Raw genomic sequence first — 18,332 nt, 5'->3', positions numbered from 1 at the left:
CCAGTTCACCTGGCAGCAAGCCATCTCCAAGGAAAGAACTTAAGGCTCTAAAAGTACTGTCAACCTAATCATTGTGCAAGACTGAACGTATAGAAAACAGCCACAGTATTGCTGCCTAACGTTCCTTTCTAACTGGTCCAAATCCATTTGGTCTGTTACTGAATCACCCCATGGGATAGCCATCCATGTTTTCCAGACCTATCATTTCCCCTGACCAGCTGACCTTTCAAGTGCCCACCCACATTCGCATAAACATCACCCTGCATCAGTTTCACATCGCTATTCTCTGGCTTCTCCCCTTCCTGCCCACTGGTCCCCTCCCCCTTGAGTGATCCACCCTGGGATATAGGTATGTAATCCAAATCCCATTTCCAATGGGTGTCTGGATATTTTTAAACCTCTCTTCTTACAAGCTTAGCGGAGCCTCTTGCCCATAACAAGGGGACTAGATGTCCCATTTTTCCCAGGACAGTCTTGGTTTATGCCCACTTAATTCATACCAGTGCCCCTTTCACTTTAAAAGTGATCCAATTTGGGTAATAATTTAGACGATTCCCCAAACCCTAATTCCCATCCTTCTATCACTTCATCCCTGGCCACCCTTTACGTGAAACAAACCTCTACCTCATTTCTTAGCAGGAATAATGAGCCAAAACACACCATTCTGTTTTAGACAAGGTACCTCAGGTAATGTGAGTGGACTTGTTAAATGGAGTACATTTTCCTCATTTGGGAGGTCTACTCTAAATCATCTCTCCTGCATAAAATAAGGAGCAGAAACTGAGTCAATGAAAGAAAGGGTGGTGGCCAATGTCCTTCCTAGGCCTCCCATTTTAAGAATTTGTGTGAAAATTCATTAATACTGGGCTCAATCCAAGGTAGCAAAAATCTTTTCCTCTTTAGAAATGTCTGGCTACCAGAGTTCCAAAAATTGCCTTCTCATTCCCTAACGTCTCCCGTTCTCCATTACGTAACGGGGGAGTTGAGGCTTCGGCCGAATTTCTTTTTAAAGATGATTTTTACAGTCAATGAGCAACGTCAGAGAGTGATGACACCGGGAGGCGGTATCAGCCGGTGCGAGTTTAAGCGAATCCCAACCCGTTTTCACTGGCGACTCAGACGTCCGGGGGTGCTTGGCAGGTCTGCACCTTTTCCCGTAACCCCCCACCGCCCGCCCGCGGGAGCACGGGAGCGCGCGAGAGCGCGTGGTCATTGGTCCGCGCGCCGACCTCGGCCCGCGAGCGCCGCCGCCTCCCTTCCCCGCCCCCGGCCCTCCTCCTGGGCGGTGCTTGTCGCCAGCCTCCGCGCCAGTCGCTGACAGCTCCAGCACTGCGAGCTTCTCCTCTCGGGAGAAGGCAGGTAAACAGCCCGGTGGCCTTTTCATTTCGCAGCGCAGGGCGCGGGCGGGGGTCCGGAGCCCTGGGGGGCGGCGGGGCGCCGCGAAGCCCGACAACGCGAGCCGGGGGCCGACCTTGGCAGTGAGGAGGGGAGGGGGCTTCCCTGCGGGCGCGTGGCGCGTCCGGCCTGCCCCAGGGTGCGCGTTGGTTTTCGGGTGACGCCGCTTGGTTTTGCTTTTCGGGTGACGCCACTTGGTTTTGTTTTTCGGGTTGGGATTGGGGGCGGTTGGCCGGGCCCCTGGGGAGGGGTGGCGGTGTGCCGCGAGGTCTGATCCTCCCCCACGCGGGTCCGCGGCCCGAGGGGCCGAAGGTCCGGGGAAGTGGGGGCGATCGCCCGGGGCGAACGCGCCTGGCTTCGGGGAGACGAGCCGGGGGGTCGCGGGGCTCCCAGCCGCCCGCCAGTTGGCCGCCCTCCCAGCCGGCGGGCAGAGGCCGGGGACGCCCCGAGGGTGCGCGGAGTGGGGGTGGGGGAGCGGGCGCCCGCCCAGGGCCAAGGCCTCGGCGGGAGAGGAGTCCGGGATGTCTGGGGGCCAGCTCCCCCGACGGACTCCTCCCGAGAGGCGGCCGCAGTGGTCTAGCCCTCCGCGGAGCTGCCCCCGAGCAGGCGGGCGTGGGCGGGGCCTCGGCCGGGTGGGGCCTCGCGGTGGCCGCGTTCTCCCTCTCGGGCCCGGGAGTGCCCGGCCTCCGGGGACAGATGTCCCCTGCCCCTGATCATGATTATCTTCGTGGCTGCGTATTTTTCTTTCACATAGAGCATCACGGTTTAATAAGCAGTTCCCCACATGCCGAGCATTTGAGATGTTTCCCTTTTCCTTGCGAAAAACTCCAGGTGGAACAGGATTAAAGATTTTTACAAATCAAATTACCAGAAAAAAATAGGAACAGAAAATTGAATAAAAAAGGTCAGATCTATGGAAAAATGAACAACTCTCTCAGACGTTATTAAGAAGGAAGAGGAAAATCACCGGTGAAAATGAACAATTTCACCTACACAACCACCGAGGAGCTCTTAAAATGCAAAAGAACTAGCTGGAAAGGGAAAGAAAGCAGAGAGCTAGGATGTGATTTGTATCTTATTTGTATCTGACACAAATTTTTCATACTTGTAAAAGGACAATGTTAAGATTATAATAGGTACATGGTGAAATGATGAACCATTTGCAAAATAAAATGCAAATGAAAGCAAGTCTGTATTGTCGTTTCACATCTACTAAATGAACAAAAACGATCAAAGTAGTAGTAACAGCAACCCCTATAAGGCAGTTGCCATGAAACTTGCATGTTCAGTTATCTGAGGATGTGGCGGGGTATTGGGGTTAGAAAGATGGCTCTGCTACTGATTCTGTGACATCCGGACAGGTCACCTAATTTCCTAATCCTGCTCATGTCCACTCATAAAGTAGAGGAAGTGAAACCTACTTCCGAGTTTGTTGCCAAGATTAACTCTAGGTAAAACTGACCCTTGGTGTGTATACCTTTATTCTTTTCCTGTTCACACCCCACTAGGGATATTGTGAATTACTACACACTTTTTGTAAAACAATCTGGCAATGCATTAAGAAGTTCAAAGTGGTGACCCGGAAAACCCTACCCCTGGGGATTTACCTGCAATGGAAGAAACAAGCAAACAAAAAAGCCATATGTGGGCACACATTGGTGCAGAATGATCTAAAATTAGAACCAACTGGGAAACAACCTGATTGTACAACAGCAGGGCAGTAGCTCAGAAAATCATGGCACAGTAACTGGTAGGAGCATTATGTAACCATCAAAAGTCATGATTTTGGAGCCTCTGATATATGGGGGAAACTGACAAAGTACAGTTTTCTAAACTGTTTCCTCAAGAGTGAGTGCATGTGTGGAAAATCTGAATTTTGGAAAAGCACCAAAAAATGGACATTTTAACAGAAGTGAGAGGTGATTTTCATGTTCTTTTTTGTTTACATTGCTTTTACTAAATAATGCAATTTTTTAAATAGGTCACATATCTCAATTTTTTAGATGATACGGACCCACAGTTTTCTCTGTGTCCTGTTTGCTGTTTTTTTTTATATGACCTCATTTTTTTTTCAAATATTGTCTCTCTTTTTTTTTTAAGATTTTATTTATTTATTTGAGAGAGAGAGACTGAGAGAGAGAGCACATGAGAGGGGGGAGGGTTGGGAGGGTCAGAGGGAGAAGCAGACTCCCCGCCGAGCAGGGAGCCCGATGCGGGACTCGATCCCGGGACTCCAGGATCATGACCTGAGCCGAAGGCAGTCGCTTTAACCAACTGAGCCACCCAGGCGCCCCAAATATTGTCTCATTTTTTTCTTGAATAGATTTATTAGTGACTTAGTAATTTATATATTAGGTTTTTCTTTTAAGGAATCAGTTCTTAGATTTACTTATCAATTCTAGTTTTTTTCTTTTTTGTGGTTGGTTTTAAGGATTCCTGAGTATATTCGAAAACTGAGCCATTTCCACCACGCCGAGGCATTTTGTCTTCTCAGAGACACAACTCCAGCTCAGCTGAACCACGACAGATGTATGTACCCTGTGGAATCTCTGGTCTTCTGATGGTTGAAAAGTCTCCAACTGTCACAGAAAATAAGGCTCTGGAAAGGCTGTGATCACAGGCCCCTGCTCGGGAGGCCACTTGGGTCCATATATGTAATTCCTACCATTGCATCATCCTTGCAAAATCAGCTTGATTTTGCAGAAAAAGGGTCACAGCTTTCTCTACAATCAGGCTGAATTACATAAGGAAGCAGCCATTTAAAAAATAATATAATAAAACAATAATCACATAACGTTTCTGTACCAAATTAACGCCAAAGGTGACTGTCCACCAGCTGATGGAAGGTTTTATGAGGTGAAAGGTTTTTGAAGCTGTAGTTTTATCTTACCTGTTCTCTTCTGCCTTTGGGATCTTATTTCTTCTCCCAAGGCAATTGTATCAGCTGTGAACGGCTTTGTATTAAGCATTCACATTGCACCGTCATCTAACCCAGGGATGGTGCTGCATTTAAAATAATCCTAGAGTGAACACCATGCTTGGCAGCGCTTATAGTCGGGAGCATTTTTTTTTTCCCTGCAATTTGTTAATCCTTTTTCTTCAGCTATGTTCTACTTATTACTGCTAAACTATCGTGTGATCACTTCAAGGGAAGTATGCTCTTCATGAGAAGCATTATAAATGTGGTTAAGTGTTGTGTTCCTGAGGACCTAGTTCTGAAGCCTGGTTAGGAGTGCAGTCCCCTGGGAAGCTTTTATGGATCCCCAGATCCCATTGCTGTTGGCCCAGGAGAGGCTCCAGCAACATTGCTTTTTAAAAAGTTCTTCAAGTCATTCTGATGATAGACCAGGTTGGGGGTCCTTGCCCTGTTCAATCCAGGCCTGGGCCTCAGGGTACCAGTGCAACCCCACATCCCAAAATGTTTTGCAAAATGTTGTATAGCTTGCATCAGATTCTTGAAGGGGCAGTATCCTCAAAAAGATTAAAATATGACAAGGTTCTACCTAACCCTGGAAAGACAGGGAATTTTCCTGGGGGCTCTGGGCGGTGGGAAAAGCTGGTGCCACTTCCCAATTTAACCAATTAAATTTCAAGTTATAACATGGTCTAAGTATTAGAAGTTCGGCCCTTGGCACGAGACCATTAAGCTAGTTCCTACCAGCTCTGTCGTATCCCCATGAATAAATAGGAATAGGATGAACAAGGTAATAATCTGTGGATCTTTCTGGTACCTTCTGTCAAGTTCCATTGCTCTGCCATTGTTCATGTGCCACGTGATCCTAATAATGCCTCGTATAGCTTTCCAATGTATCCTGATAGCTGGCAGGCCAACCTGGCCCTAGGTTTTCTTCCTGTTCAATGATTTTTTTCTGACTTCTTAATTTTGAGTATCATTTCATCATGTTCTTTAAAATCCCCTTTGAATTCTGATTGAAAGCGTGTCGACTTGATGGATTATTTGAAGATAAATTGGCATCTCTCAATATTGGTTTTCCCAACCAAAAACATACTATATGGCTGGGTGGTGGTGTTGTTGTTGTTGTTTTCTTGTCTTCCTTTACGTCTCTCAGTAAAATTCTTTAGCTTTCCTCATAAAAGTCCTATTTATTTTTAGGTTAAATCCTAGATACTGTAAAAATTTTTTATTGCCATTATAGATGGAACGGCAATATGGAACATTATGGATGGAATGTTTCATCCATGCTAAATCTTCTCACTAATTACGATTAATTTGGGGACTTGCTGGTTTTTTACATATTGATTTCAAAAACTGCACCTAATGAGCTCACTTATTTATTCTAAGACATTTTGGGCCTATTTTCCAAATAGAAGATTGTAGTTGGCTGGAACTTCCATAACAATCTAAAAATCACAGCCACTACTTGCATTTTTGACTTGTTCATTACACGAATGGGACGCCTTTCCTTTTTCCATTAAGATAGGATATAGGCCATGTGTTTGTGGTGGCAATTCTTGATGGAAGGGGACTGCCTGCTAGTTCTATAGAAACTTTAACAGCTTAAACTTAAGAAATCAAAGTGGAGGTTGATTTTAATTGAAAACTTTTCAGTATCTGCAGAGAATCTTATTGTTCTGTCATCTTTTTTTTTTTTTTTTTTTTTTTAGATTTTATTTATTTATTTGAGACAGAGAGAATGAGAGAGACAGAGAGCACATGAGAGGGGGGAGGGTCAGAGGGAGAAGCAGACTCCCTGCCGAGCAGGGAGCCCGATGTGGGACTCGATCCAGGGACTCCAGGATCATGACCTGAGCCGAAGGCAGTCGCTTAACCAACTGAGCCACCCAGGCGCCCTTGTTCTGTCATCTTAACCTATTCATAGATATCCTGATTTTGAGCCATCCTCGCATTCCTAAAATAATCCTTATTGGTCACAGTGTATTCTTCTTTCACTAAACTGTTAAAATCAGTTTGGCGGTATTTTCTTTTGGATTTTGGCATCCATTCTGGTGGAGGCCAGGTGACTAAGGGCACGAGCCCTGCACTTGAAATGCTGGGGTTTCAATCTCAGCCCTTGTCCCCTTGTCCCCTTGGCTATAGACACCGCTTCTCAGGGGAAGATGCCCTGACATTTATCTCTGCTGAGTTCCCGACTCTTAAAACAATTGCCTAAATTGATACTCCTACTTGAATGTCTCCTAGGTATAGCCAAGTTAACGCGTCCAAACCACAGCCCCCGGTTTTCTCTCCAAGCGGGGCCCTCTACCCGTCTCCCTCATTTCAGGAGATGGCATCACCCCCCAAGCTAAATATCTTACTCACCATCTGTGTCTCCAGCCACTACTAGACACAATGCTAGAACCTTAGAGGACACTTAAATATTTGTTGAATGAATCAATATGTTCCATAATACTACATAGTAATATGTAATTTAAGACCACTTTTTCCACCATTTCTTTTATACTTCTTGGTCAGTTCACGTTTTCCATGTATTTAAAAACTGGCACATATTAGTTGTTCCATAAATACTTGTTGACTGCATTAATTCTAAAGTCAATATTTATAATTTATATTTTAAAAGCAACCCATCCCACACGGATTTTTAATTCCTAAAACACATTTGCATTTGGAAGGAGGTCACCCTTTTAAAGCCGCCTCTTTCTAAGGTTATGTGGCCTTTCCCATTCCCCATGTGGAGCTATGTAGTGGGGTGCGTTTGTGTGCGAATTGCATTTTCAAGTCAGTTGATTTTATTTAGCAATTCCTCATTTTCCTGGGTTTTAAGTTCTACTTTCATCTCTTTTATTTCTTTATAACTACAATGCTTTATTTTGAAATTTTCTCTTTCTGTTTTCTTCCTTTTTTGAGTTGAATAATCATTTAATTTATTTTCATTCTTTCTGTTCAGTTACACCACCCACACTCCTTTGATAGTCAGGTGGGTTCCTTTATTTCCACACCCTGCCTTCTTGGCATCATTCACCTCTCTTGTGGTTTTGGTTTGGTTATTTTTTTCTTTTTGACTAGACTGATAAGTGTAAGTGATATGTCATTTTTTTTTTTTTGGCCCCATTTTATCTGATTCTTAATGATTTTGAATATCTTTTCAAGCCCTTTTGGCTTTTCCTCTTCTATAAATTATCAGTTTTTGTATCTTTTGGCCCTTTTGTCTGTTTTTGTCTTATTACTATTTCTTACTGCTTTTAAGAATTCCTTGTAGGTTCTAGAAATGAATCCTCTGTTGGCCGTAAATACTACAGATATTTTTACCATTATGTACTCCTCTTAACTTTGTCCATAGTGTCCTTCACAGCATTAAACAAGAATCCTTAACTTTCATGTCATAAAATTCTTACTTGCCTCTTGGTTTGTGCTCTTTGTTTTAAAAGCCCTCCGGCCACTCCTCCTCCAGGTCACACAGGCGTTCACCTGTAGTTTGTTCTTCTAACAATGTGCTTTTCCCTTTCTCAGTTAGGTCTGTATTCCACCTAGAGTGCACTCTTGCACGTGGTGTAGGGGATCCAGTTTTATGTTTCTTCGGTTTCCCGGAAGCACCTGCTCAACAGCCTTCCTCTCCCCATTGATTTGTGGTGGCTGCTTTATTGTATATCAAGTCCCTACTAAAGTATATATACAAGGGCTTATCTCTGAATGTGCCCTTCTGCTCTCCTTGGCTGGTTGTTCTGTTCCTAGACTTCGACTGTGTGGTCTTTATTGCTCTGGCTTTGTAGTAGGATTTAAGGTCTGATCCAGTAGATTCCCTTCTCTTTTCTGTTCCTTTTTAAAGTTGAGTTTGCTATTCATGGACATTCCTTTCACCTTGTAAGTTTATTGAACTCCTCAAAAAGCCCAGGTGGACTTTGGATTGGCATTTTATTGAAATGACAGGTTCATTGGGGGGGGAGGTAATTAACAGACATCTTTCTAATACTAAGTCATCCCAGTCAAAGCCATGGAGTACCTTTCCGTTTTTACAGATAATCTTCAGTGGTCTTTACTGGAGTTATTTTTGTTCAAGTCTTATTTTTTTCTCAGTTAAGTCAAGTCCTAGATATTTTACAGTTTGGTTTGCTATTGTGATTATCTTCTTTCTGTTTTTTTTTTAAAGATTTTATTATTTATTTTAGAGAGAGAGAGAGAACAAGCAGGGGGAGCAGCAGAGGGAGAGGGAGAAGCAGACTCCCCACTGAGCAGGGAGCCCAATGCGGGGCTCGATCCCAGGAACCTGGGATCATGATCTGACCCAAAGGCAGACGCTTAACCGACTGAGCCACCCAGGATTATCTTCTTTCTTACGTTTTTTTTCTAAGTTGATTATTGCTGGTGTAGAGAAATGCTGTTGATTTTTTTAGGCCAGTCTCATATCCCACAGCCTTGCTGAACTCTAGTACTGGGTCTCTTGTCATCTCTGACCAATCTGCTGGGTTTTCTGTGTATGATCACTTTAATTGCAAATAATGACGGCTAGCTCTTTCCTTGCAGTTCTTGCCCCGGTTATTTCTTTGTCTCTGCCTATGACATCGGACAGGACCTCCAGTCCTGTGACGATGGACATCCTTGTCTTATTTCTGATCTTAAAGGACATGCATTCAGAGGTTATCCACCAAGTCTGTTTGCTGGTTTTGTTATATAACCTTTATCAAGTTAGGGGAGTCTCCTCCTATTCCTAGTGTGCTAAGAGTATTTTTTTTTTTTTTAGTGTTAAATAGGTATTGACCTCTGTCAAATACTTAATGTGTTCTTTGTTTGTTTGTTTTGTTTTTCACTATTTGTTTTTTTATTTATGTCATGCTGGGTGTGGGAGCCTGAAATCTGGAGGTGATGGGTCTTCCCCTTCTCACCCCCTTGACAAGCACAGCTGAGATTGGTCCCTGAAACCTCTGAACTGGGGCCATTTGGACAGGGCCAGAGCCTGTCTCCCTGTTTCCTGCCAGATGGGCCCTCCTCACAGGCCAGGGAGGGAGGGCTCCCGGACACCCACCCAGGGCCTGACTCAAGTACTATAGTTTTCACTGGGCCACCTGTGCCCCTCACTGGTCCCAAAGCCCCTACCCGGCCAAGGTCTGGAGGTGGTAGGGGGGAACAGTGGCCCCTGGGGGCTAATAAAGCCATTTAACTTGACTGTGGCTTTGGCTGGGCCCAGCATTTGAGGGGATGGGGGCCAAGGTGTGTCTCAAGGTAAGATGCTGGGGAAGCTTTTTAGATAGGCCTCAGCGTCCACATCTGTGAGATAGGAGGACTTCTCTGCCCACAATAGACACAGTGTCTACGTAGTGCAGGAGGGAGATGCGTCCAGGGGCTCGACTAGAGGGGAGGAAGCCCAGGGCCCCTGCCTACTCCCTGGAGCTCAGGGCCCGCTCTTGGGACCCTGTTGCTTCCTCTGTTGCCTGCCCAACTGGCAGAAGTGCGGCCGATTGGGGCTGAGGCCAAAGGCCTGCAATCTCTGGTGACTAAACTCACGTCTGTCAGGTGTCACCTTGGGGCCCAGGAGATATGCCTCCTTGCCCCTCCTCCGCCTCTGGGGGGGACTGGCTTCTGGGTGGGTGACACAGGGCCCGCCCCTTCCTGTGCTGGGGCTGCTTCCTGCCGGCCCGTCAGGCGCCCGCAGCACGCCCTGTGGGCTGGCTTTGTCTCTCTGTGGCTTCCCGGTGGCTTCCGTGATCCATCTCCTCTGGGCAAAGGGACTTGAAGATCTGCCTCTTTTTCCAAGAGTTCTGGGCCTTCCAGCTCTACAGTCCCTGGTCCTGCAGAGGCCCCGGCTCTGACCCGTGCGAGCAGGTTCTCTTCAGGGAGCAGCACTCCCCTCCTCCAGCTCTGGGTTGTCCCAGTACTCCTACAGGTGGGCCAGTTCTCTCGGGGTGTCAGGGCTGTGAATGTCCTTCCGCCCCTCCAGCCACTCCAGCGAGTCGGCATCCCCCCGGGGCTTCTCCCCCACCGGCGGTAGCGTGCTTCCGCAGCAACCCGAGAGCCACCTGCCCGGCACTGTCCTCGCCCTCGCCGCCCGCCACCCTCCCCCGATGCCCGGAAGCTTTCCTTGAGCTGTTTCTGTGCTTCTGCGTAACTTTTCGACGGGATCTGCTGGAATCTCTGATTGGAGGGCTCCACGTCTGAGTTTGCCTTCTTTCTCCAAGATAACCTTCCTTCCACAGCCCTTCAGGGACGGAGGCTGCATCTTCTTCTGCTTCCCTTTGGCCGCCTGCGCTTCCTCGCTCTCCGAGGATGGTGCTGTTCTCTGACAGAAGGTGGCATCTTTCTGATAAATGCGGGGATCCTTCTTCTTCAACGAGGAGAGAGTCCTGCAGAAATCACGCCCCCTCTGGGGGTCAAATTCCACGTGCTCGTCACTGTAGAGTCAGACTTAGAGCTGGAGGCACCACCGGGGTCCGGGTCCCGGGCCCTGGAGCGATCTGGAAGCTGCTGCAGCTCCTGGTGCCTCTGGTAGTGGCCGTACCGAGTGGCCGAGGCCACGTTGACCCGAAGGGGTGATGACCCACACGGTTTGGCCTGGTGGCTCTGCCCTTCATGTCTCGAAATGTACCAAAGGATCGGGCCACGAGCCGACCACTGACAGGGAGTATCTTCCAGGAATTCAGAAACCCCGTCTCCATCCCCAGCAATTTCACTCGCCAGCACTGCAATCCTAGGTATGTCTTTGACGTCTGTGAATCTTGGTAGCCCAATTCGCAGAGTGACAGGTTTACATTCACCGACACCAGATATTCTTCATTTCCTCACAAGCAGGAAGAGATTCTCCAAGGTCTCCTGTAAATTTTGAGTCCCTCTTATGTTTAGAAATGCGTCTCTACTTCAAAATGTAATTGCTATGTTGAATACTTTTCGTAACTCAGTGTTGCTTTTGTTGTTCTCAAGTGATTCTAAAATGATCTTGTCCTCACGTATGCTGTCGTTAGCCAACTTTATCCAATACTCAGCCTTAATGGAGTCCCGAACAGCAACGCGTGCCCACGGCTCGGAGGCCCTCTTGCCTCCTGGTCTCTCTCGTCTCACATACATAGCTTGAGAGGGAGGAGTGAGAGCCGAGCCCTTCCTTTGTCTCCCTCCAGGCCTCCTCCACTGTTCTGTGTCCGTCCATGCAGCTGCCCAGTTCCGAAACCCTGACTCTTCCAGTCTCTCACCCTCCACATCAAACACCGAGCCCTCCAGAAGCTACCTTCCAATCAGACCATCCATGACCGTCCTTCCCTGACAAGGCCACCATCTCTAGCTCAGTCCCTGCAGGAGTCTTGAGACTAGTTTCCCTGCACTCGCACGCATGCGCGCATGCACACACAGGCCCCAGTCCATCCTCCACAACGTTCTTTCTCAAAGAGAACCCAGAGCTCTTCACTGGCTCCCTAGTACTTTCAGGATCAAGTCCAGACGACTTAACATGTCCTATCATTAGGCTACATATAGTAACCCACGGGGACACTCTTGAGAATGAAAAGGGCACTATTAATATTAGCACCAGGCACAGCAGGTATAAACTGTCCCAGGGAAGACGGGATGTCTGCATCCCTTGCTGGTGAGGCCCTTTACTGCCTGGCCCCGTCTGCCTCTCCACCACACATGCAGGCTCCTCTCCTGCGAAGCCCCCTGTGGTCCTTCCCCCCCCCCCCCCCCCCCCCCGCCAGTGTTCTCTCTCACTGCCTGTCTCCACTCCGAATGCCCTGTGGCCCCTTCCACCTCGTGCACCCGGCTTCCCGAGGAACGAGGCCCTCTCTGTGCCTCCCTTCCTAGGTGGTCTGATCATCTGCCCACATGTCTCCACAGCTTACAGAGCTGTGACTCTTACAGCCTCGGACCAGGCATGTTCAAAGCCAACCTCCACGTTCCTCCCCTTGCAACAGCGTCTCCCTCCTGCCCCGACCGTGTCAGCAATCCTCACTGGTGGCGGATGGCACATGAACTCAGCGTTCCTATAACTGGACTGTGCATGTTGGACAGCGGGCCAGTGCAGGGAAGAGGGTTTTGAAAATTCATACATATGGTTCACTTTTGTAACAGGTTAATTTTTAGTTTGGTTATGATGCTTTTATTACGGATGTTTCCACACTCATCCATTCATTCCACATTTATCGCGTCGGGCTGTGAGCCAGGCACTCCATTTAGGCACTAGGGCCACTGCTGTGAACAAAGCGAAACTCCCACCCTGGGGGAGCCCGCACTCCCACGGAGAAGGCGAACAGTAAGCAAACAGTAAATCGTAGATGTCGGGTAGGCATCCCCACTCTGGAGAAAAGCAGGAGAAGGGGATAGGATGCGGGCTGCTGACTTCGGTAGAGCGGCTCGGGCAGCCCCACGGGGGTGGCATCAGAGCAGACTGGAGCCATACGAGTAACCTAGTAACCGGAGGGGGAGCCTTCCAGGCCCCAGGAGCAGCAAGTGCAAAGGCCCTGAGATGAGAAAGTGCTTATCAAGTGTGAGGAGCAGGAGGCCAGAGAGAGGCGGGCAGCTGGAGGCAGTCACGTGCGGCACGGTCAGGACTTGGGGTCTTACCCTGAGCTTGAACGCGTGGGCCGCTTGGTGGGGGAAGGGAAGAGGCATGGTGTGACCTACATAAAAAAAAGGTTGTCTGAGCCTCTGGGCTGCTGAGTAGAGAACACGCAGTGGGGGCGGGGGAAAAGCAGGGAGGCTGGTTGGAGGCTGTTGAAAGACCCCCATGAGAAGCAACAGACGCTTCACCCAGGATAGTAAGTAATGTTGGGAAATGTGAGTAGTTTCGGGATTTAGGATTTATTTTCTTTTTTTTAAGATTTTATTTATTTGAGAGAGAGAGCACATGAGAGGGGGGAGGGTCAGAGGGAGAAGCAGACTCCCCACTGAGCAGGGAGCCCGATGCGGGACTCGATCCCGGGACTCCAGGATCATGACCTGAGCCGAAGGCAGTCGCTTAACCGACTGAGCCACCCAGGCACCCTAGGATTTATTTTCAAGGTAGAGCCGATAACATTTGCTGGGAGATTCACTGTGTGCTGTGAAAAAGAGGAAATTCAAGAGTAACTCTGGAGTGGGGGTCAGTGGGGTGGGTGCCTGGCTGGCTCAGTCGGTGGAGCATGCGACTCTTGATCTCGGGGTTGTAAGTTGGAGCCCCACATTGGGCATGGAGTTTACTTTAAATAAATACATAAATAAAATCTTAAAAAAAAAAATAATTCCAGGGTATTGGCTGGGTTTGGCTGATTGGGGTGAATGAAGTAGTTGTTGACATTGAGCTCCCAATCTAATGAAACCCCATTAGATTGGGAGCTGTTGACTGGGGTGGCGCTCCCCTAGTCCGGTTCCCTACGGTGTGTGAGTGAAGGCGTGGGCAGCAAGGAGGCTGAGAGCTAGAGCCCGTGAGCACTGGGGAGTACAGCAGGGAGAGGCCCGCAGGAGACCAGTACCAGGGGCTCAAGAGGCGAGGATAAGGCCAGGTGGCACATCTCAGGACCCTGCCCCTCCAACCCGACCCGGAAGAGCCTCCAGAAAGCCTGATTGATTGGCATGAGCTGAGCAGTTGAACCTGCTTTCGTAACTTTCAAATATATTTTTATTTACCTGTGGCCACCAAGATTTTTCAATAAGGATAGAAGCATAAATGGAAGGTGAATCATTTACTTATTTCATTATTCTCCTCCCTCTGAATGTCTGTGTGTCTTTGATCTCTGCCCTTAGAACTGAGCATCTTTCATCTGAAAGATTTTTTTTCATTTTACAAGTGTACATTCTGCAAAGGGTCATAAATTATTATCCAGGGCAACTTAGTTTGGTTGTGGATTCCTGAACTGTGCCAGCCCTTTTCTGTAAGACGTGTTTCTTTGGTACCAAATGTTAGGAGAAAATAAGTCCCTCATAAGCCGTTAAGTGCTGAACTAAAACTCATTCAGTGACTTGTGAACCCAGGCATTTTTTTTTTTCAAAGATTTTATTTATTTATTTGACAGAGAGAGACGCAGCGAGAGAGGGAACACAAGCAGGGGGAGTGGGAGAGGGAGAAGCAGGCTTCCCATGAGCAGGGAGCCCGATGCGGGGCTCGATCCCAGGACCCTGGGATCATGACCTGAGCCGAAGGCAGACACTTAACGACTGAGCCACCCAGGCGCCCCAAACCCAGGCATTTTTATCCTGCTTCGAGCGGCTCTTTTTATAGATGATGAATTTACAAGAGGGCTTTCAAAATCCTGCGTGTTTCCTGTTTCCAAAAAATACCGTATTGAGAAGTACTTTGAGGAAATTCTTGCAGGCATTTATCTGTTCAGAGGGCATTAATTCCTTCACCGAACAAGTCACTGTTGTGTGTCTGCCAGGCAGCGCCCTGGCCCCTGAGGAGAGAGCAACAGACAAGACGCCCTCCCTGCTAGTGCCCGTTCCCACAGACGAAAGAAGACACAAGCCAGTGATTTTCAAAGTTAATTCCTGCAAAGCTCAGGTGGGGGGCTTCCCAACTTCCAAGACTTCCATAGGGGCCACCCCAAGTTCTCAGAAGGTTCCAGAAGGGGCTACAACAGGATCCTCATAGCAGTCCACACAGCAGCCAGGGACTTGTCTCCACTCCCAGCCCCCACAAGTGGCTGCTCGGGGACAAGGGAATGAGACCCATATTGGTGAATAAAGGGTTCCCTTTGGTGTAGAGGCCCCAGACCCCACAGGAGCCAGGGTCCCCCCAAGGACATACCCGGTTACAATAATCACTGCCCTAAAGATGCTCAAAGCTATGGCAGGCCCACCAGATGTTTCTAGTTTCACCCAGCCCGGATGCAGTTTATCAATCAAGTTATTTTTACCATAAGCAACGTTGTTGACATTCCATCTCTATCAGGTTTCCAGGAAATAGAGCCAGAAATGATAATTAAGGTCAAATTTGTCCTTAGAGAAGGAAAAAGAGTTGTGTTAATGCTTTATTTGAAATTACTTCTGTCGTAAGTGCTGCAAAGGAGAAGTAGGAGTGGGGAGCCTTTGTGACCGACGTGCAGATGCCCTTGCTGTGCGTTCATTCATTATGCAGCAAACATAGGACACTGACACCCTTCTCGTTTTGCAGCTAAGTCATCATGGTGAAAAGCCACATCGGCGGCTGGATCCTGGTTCTCTTTGTGGCCACATGGAGTGACGTGGGCCTCTGCAAGAAGCGGCCGAAGCCTGGAGGAGGCTGGAACACCGGGGGAAGCCGATACCCAGGGCAGGGCAGTCCTGGAGGCAACCGCTACCCACCCCAGGGCGGAGGCGGCTGGGGTCAGCCCCACGGTGGCGGCTGGGGACAGCCCCACGGTGGCGGCTGGGGTCAGCCCCACGGTGGCGGCTGGGGACAGCCGCACGGTGGTGGCGGCTGGGGTCAAGGTGGTGGCAGCCACAGTCAGTGGGGCAAGCCCAGTAAGCCCAAAACCAACATGAAGCACATGGCAGGAGCCGCGGCAGCCGGGGCGGTAGTGGGGGGCCTGGGTGGCTACATGCTGGGGAGTGCCATGAGCAGGCCCCTCATTCATTTCGGCAACGACTATGAGGACCGTTACTATCGTGAGAACATGTACCGCTACCCCAACCAAGTGTACTACAAGCCGGTGGATCAGTACAGCAGCCAGAACAACTTCGTGCACGACTGCGTCAACATCACGGTCAAGCAGCACACAGTGACCACCACCACCAAGGGGGAGAACTTCACGGAGACCGACATGAAGATCATGGAGCGTGTAGTGGAGCAGATGTGCGTCAGCCAGTACCAGAGAGAGTCCGAGGCTTACTACCAAAGAGGGGCGAGTGCCATCCTCTTCTCCCCGCCGCCTGTGATCCTCCTCATCTCGCTGCTCATTCTCCTGATAGTGGGATGAGGAGAATGAGCATCCCGTCCTCTCCAACGTCTTCATCTTTTACAGGTTGGGGGAGGGGGTGTCTACCTACAGCCCTTTAGTGGTGGTGTCTCATTCCTGCTTCTCTCTTTATCACCCATAGGCTAATACCCTTGGCCCTGATAGCCCTGGGAAATGTGGAGCAGACCCAGGATGCTATTTATTAGAGCCCCCGTGTGATTGAATCTTTCAGGGGCCCATGCTAGCGCTGGGCTGGGAATAACAGCAGTTGACCTAGGGCTTATTTTTATTTTATTTTATTTTATTTTTTGTCTAGTGCAGCAGGTTGAGGCCAAAACAATTCTCAAAACAGTCTTCAAATACCTTTGCCTGAAAACCTCTGGCTCCTTCCCCAGCTAGAGCTCAGTACACTAATGCCCCATCTTAACCGTGATTTCATAGCAACTTGGGGAAATTTTTCTCATCCGTTCTAAAAGAACCTGATCGCATTTTCCTGTGCAAAGAGCATTTCTGCCAAATTTTAAAGGAGGCCACATGATACTCATTCAAAAAGCGAAACTAGAAATCCTTCGCTCTTGGACCCCGGGTCAGCCCACCAGAGAGCAGAGAACTGGGACGATGGTTTGCATTCTGCGGTGTGGGCCACACAGCAGCCAGAACATCAAGCGTAAATAGTCATGCGACACTAGACCTCGGCAGAGGATGTTTTCACAGGGAATGAACATAACCAACAGTGCGAAAACGCTAAAAAAAATCCCACACTTGGGAGTGGTGCCCTTCGAGGCAAGCTCCCATTTGGGACATGTAAAGCACCTACATGTGCCATTCCTTTCTTTCATAATCCAAACTCTAGATAATTAAGGCAGTAAAAAATTGAACTGCCTTCCGGGCACTGAGAGCAAATCTTTGTTCATTTATCTGTAAACCAGAATGATTTTGACACAGGAAGGTGCAGCTGTTAAAATAACCAACATCCTAGAGGATTGCGTAATGGAGAAAATGATTAGTAGACAAAGAAAAATGATTGCATTTCTTCATTGCTGTCTCATAATTGTCAAAAACCAGAATTATGTCAAGTCCTAGTTTCTATAATCGGTTTTTGAATCAAAGAATGGAAGGCCATCCAAAAAAGTATCTTAGGTCGGACATGACAGAAATATCCATTCAGGGTGGAAAAAAGGAATTCTGTTAACTGTTATTTAAGTAAGGTGAAATTATTGTCTGGATTGTTCAATATTGTCACCTAGCAGATAAATTAGCATTCTGCAATGTTCCTGGCTTGCACCGTGTGGGTATTTGATGTAAAAAAAAAAAAAAAAAAAAAGAGTTATTATATATATATATATTGTGTATGACAGACTTAGAAATTCTGGTTAAAGGAGTTAACATCGGATATATCTAATGCACAACAGGTTTTGTAAGGTACTAAATACTTAATATGTAGAAAACCCTTTTGCGTGGTCCTCAGGCTTACATGTGCACTGAATAGTTTTGTATGATAGATCCATCGTGGTCTTCGAAATATGCATGTACTTTATATTTTCTATATTTGTAACTTTGCATGTACTTGTATAAAAAAAATGTATACATGTTCGAAATCTTGACTAGAATTAAACAGAAGCTAAGTGAGTGTGTCCCGTGGTGTTTACAGTGACATTCACCGCTGCGCCCTGTGTTGGCAAGGCCAGGGTGGGGGTGATGCGAGCAAGGCGCCACTCGAGGTCCCCGAGCTCCTGCGGCGGCCCGTGTCCTGTGCACCTGCTCCCAGTCCTGCCTTCAGCATACTCCCAGTCACACGCCAGCTCCTCCCTGCTGCCTTTTCATTTTTTCCACAAATAAATGTGCTAGAAACTGGGTAAATGGCAGAGGCACTTGACTGCAGCAAAGGAAGACAGTCCTTGTGCCCTGGAAGCTTTTTTTCTGCCCTAGACTTTGAAATAGAGGATTTTCTTGACTAAATTGCAACCTACCAAGCGCTCAAGTACCAACTTGATTGCCCCCCTGCCCCACCCCCAATCTCAGGTTATAAATGCTCCCAGACCCTGGGAGCCCCAGTGATAGTCACTCCCTTTGGACTGAAATTCAACACCTTAGGTCTAAAAGGCCCTTCATTTGTCACAGTCCTTCAACTCCTGCTTCGCCTGTTTCCTGCCTTCTTCGAGAGCGCGTCAGGCTCCAGCCTTAGGGGCGCT

At 48.1% G+C, this 18,332-nt stretch overlaps 1 protein-coding gene across 3 annotated transcripts; it reads left to right on the top strand.

The window, feature by feature from the left end:
* The first annotated feature begins 1,225 nt into the window (after window positions 1–1,225).
* Window positions 1,226–17,770, top strand: LOC110579492 (prion protein). Of its 3 annotated transcripts, XM_021689154.2 has the most exons (3): window positions 1,228–1,359; window positions 3,827–3,924; window positions 15,378–17,770. In XM_021689154.2, the coding sequence occupies exon 3, from the start codon at window positions 15,388–15,390 to the stop codon at window positions 16,159–16,161; it is 774 nt and encodes a 257-aa protein (XP_021544829.1). In that variant the 5' UTR covers window positions 1,228–1,359; window positions 3,827–3,924; window positions 15,378–15,387; the 3' UTR covers window positions 16,162–17,770. The 3 variants fall into 3 exon arrangements, with proteins under 3 accessions (XP_021544831.1, XP_021544829.1, XP_021544832.1); XM_021689156.2 differs by lacking the exon at window positions 3,827–3,924 and having other exon boundaries at window positions 1,226–1,359; XM_021689157.2 differs by lacking the exons at window positions 1,228–1,359; window positions 3,827–3,924 and adding an exon at window positions 14,677–14,765.
* The last annotated feature ends 562 nt before the right edge of the window (window positions 17,771–18,332 follow it).

The sequence above is a fragment of the Neomonachus schauinslandi genome, chromosome 10, assembly GCF_002201575.2.
Source record: "Neomonachus schauinslandi chromosome 10, ASM220157v2, whole genome shotgun sequence".
Classification (NCBI taxonomy): domain Eukaryota; kingdom Metazoa; phylum Chordata; class Mammalia; order Carnivora; family Phocidae; genus Neomonachus; species Neomonachus schauinslandi.
The sequence above is the reverse complement of the archived record's forward strand: the minus strand, read 5'-3'. Positions and strand labels throughout refer to the sequence as shown.

Excerpts from the sequence above, each read along its gene's own strand:
- LOC110579492 (XM_021689156.2), top strand. The coding sequence starts at position 15,388 with ATGGTGAAAAGCCACATCGGCGGCTGGATCCTGGTTCTCTTTGTGGCC.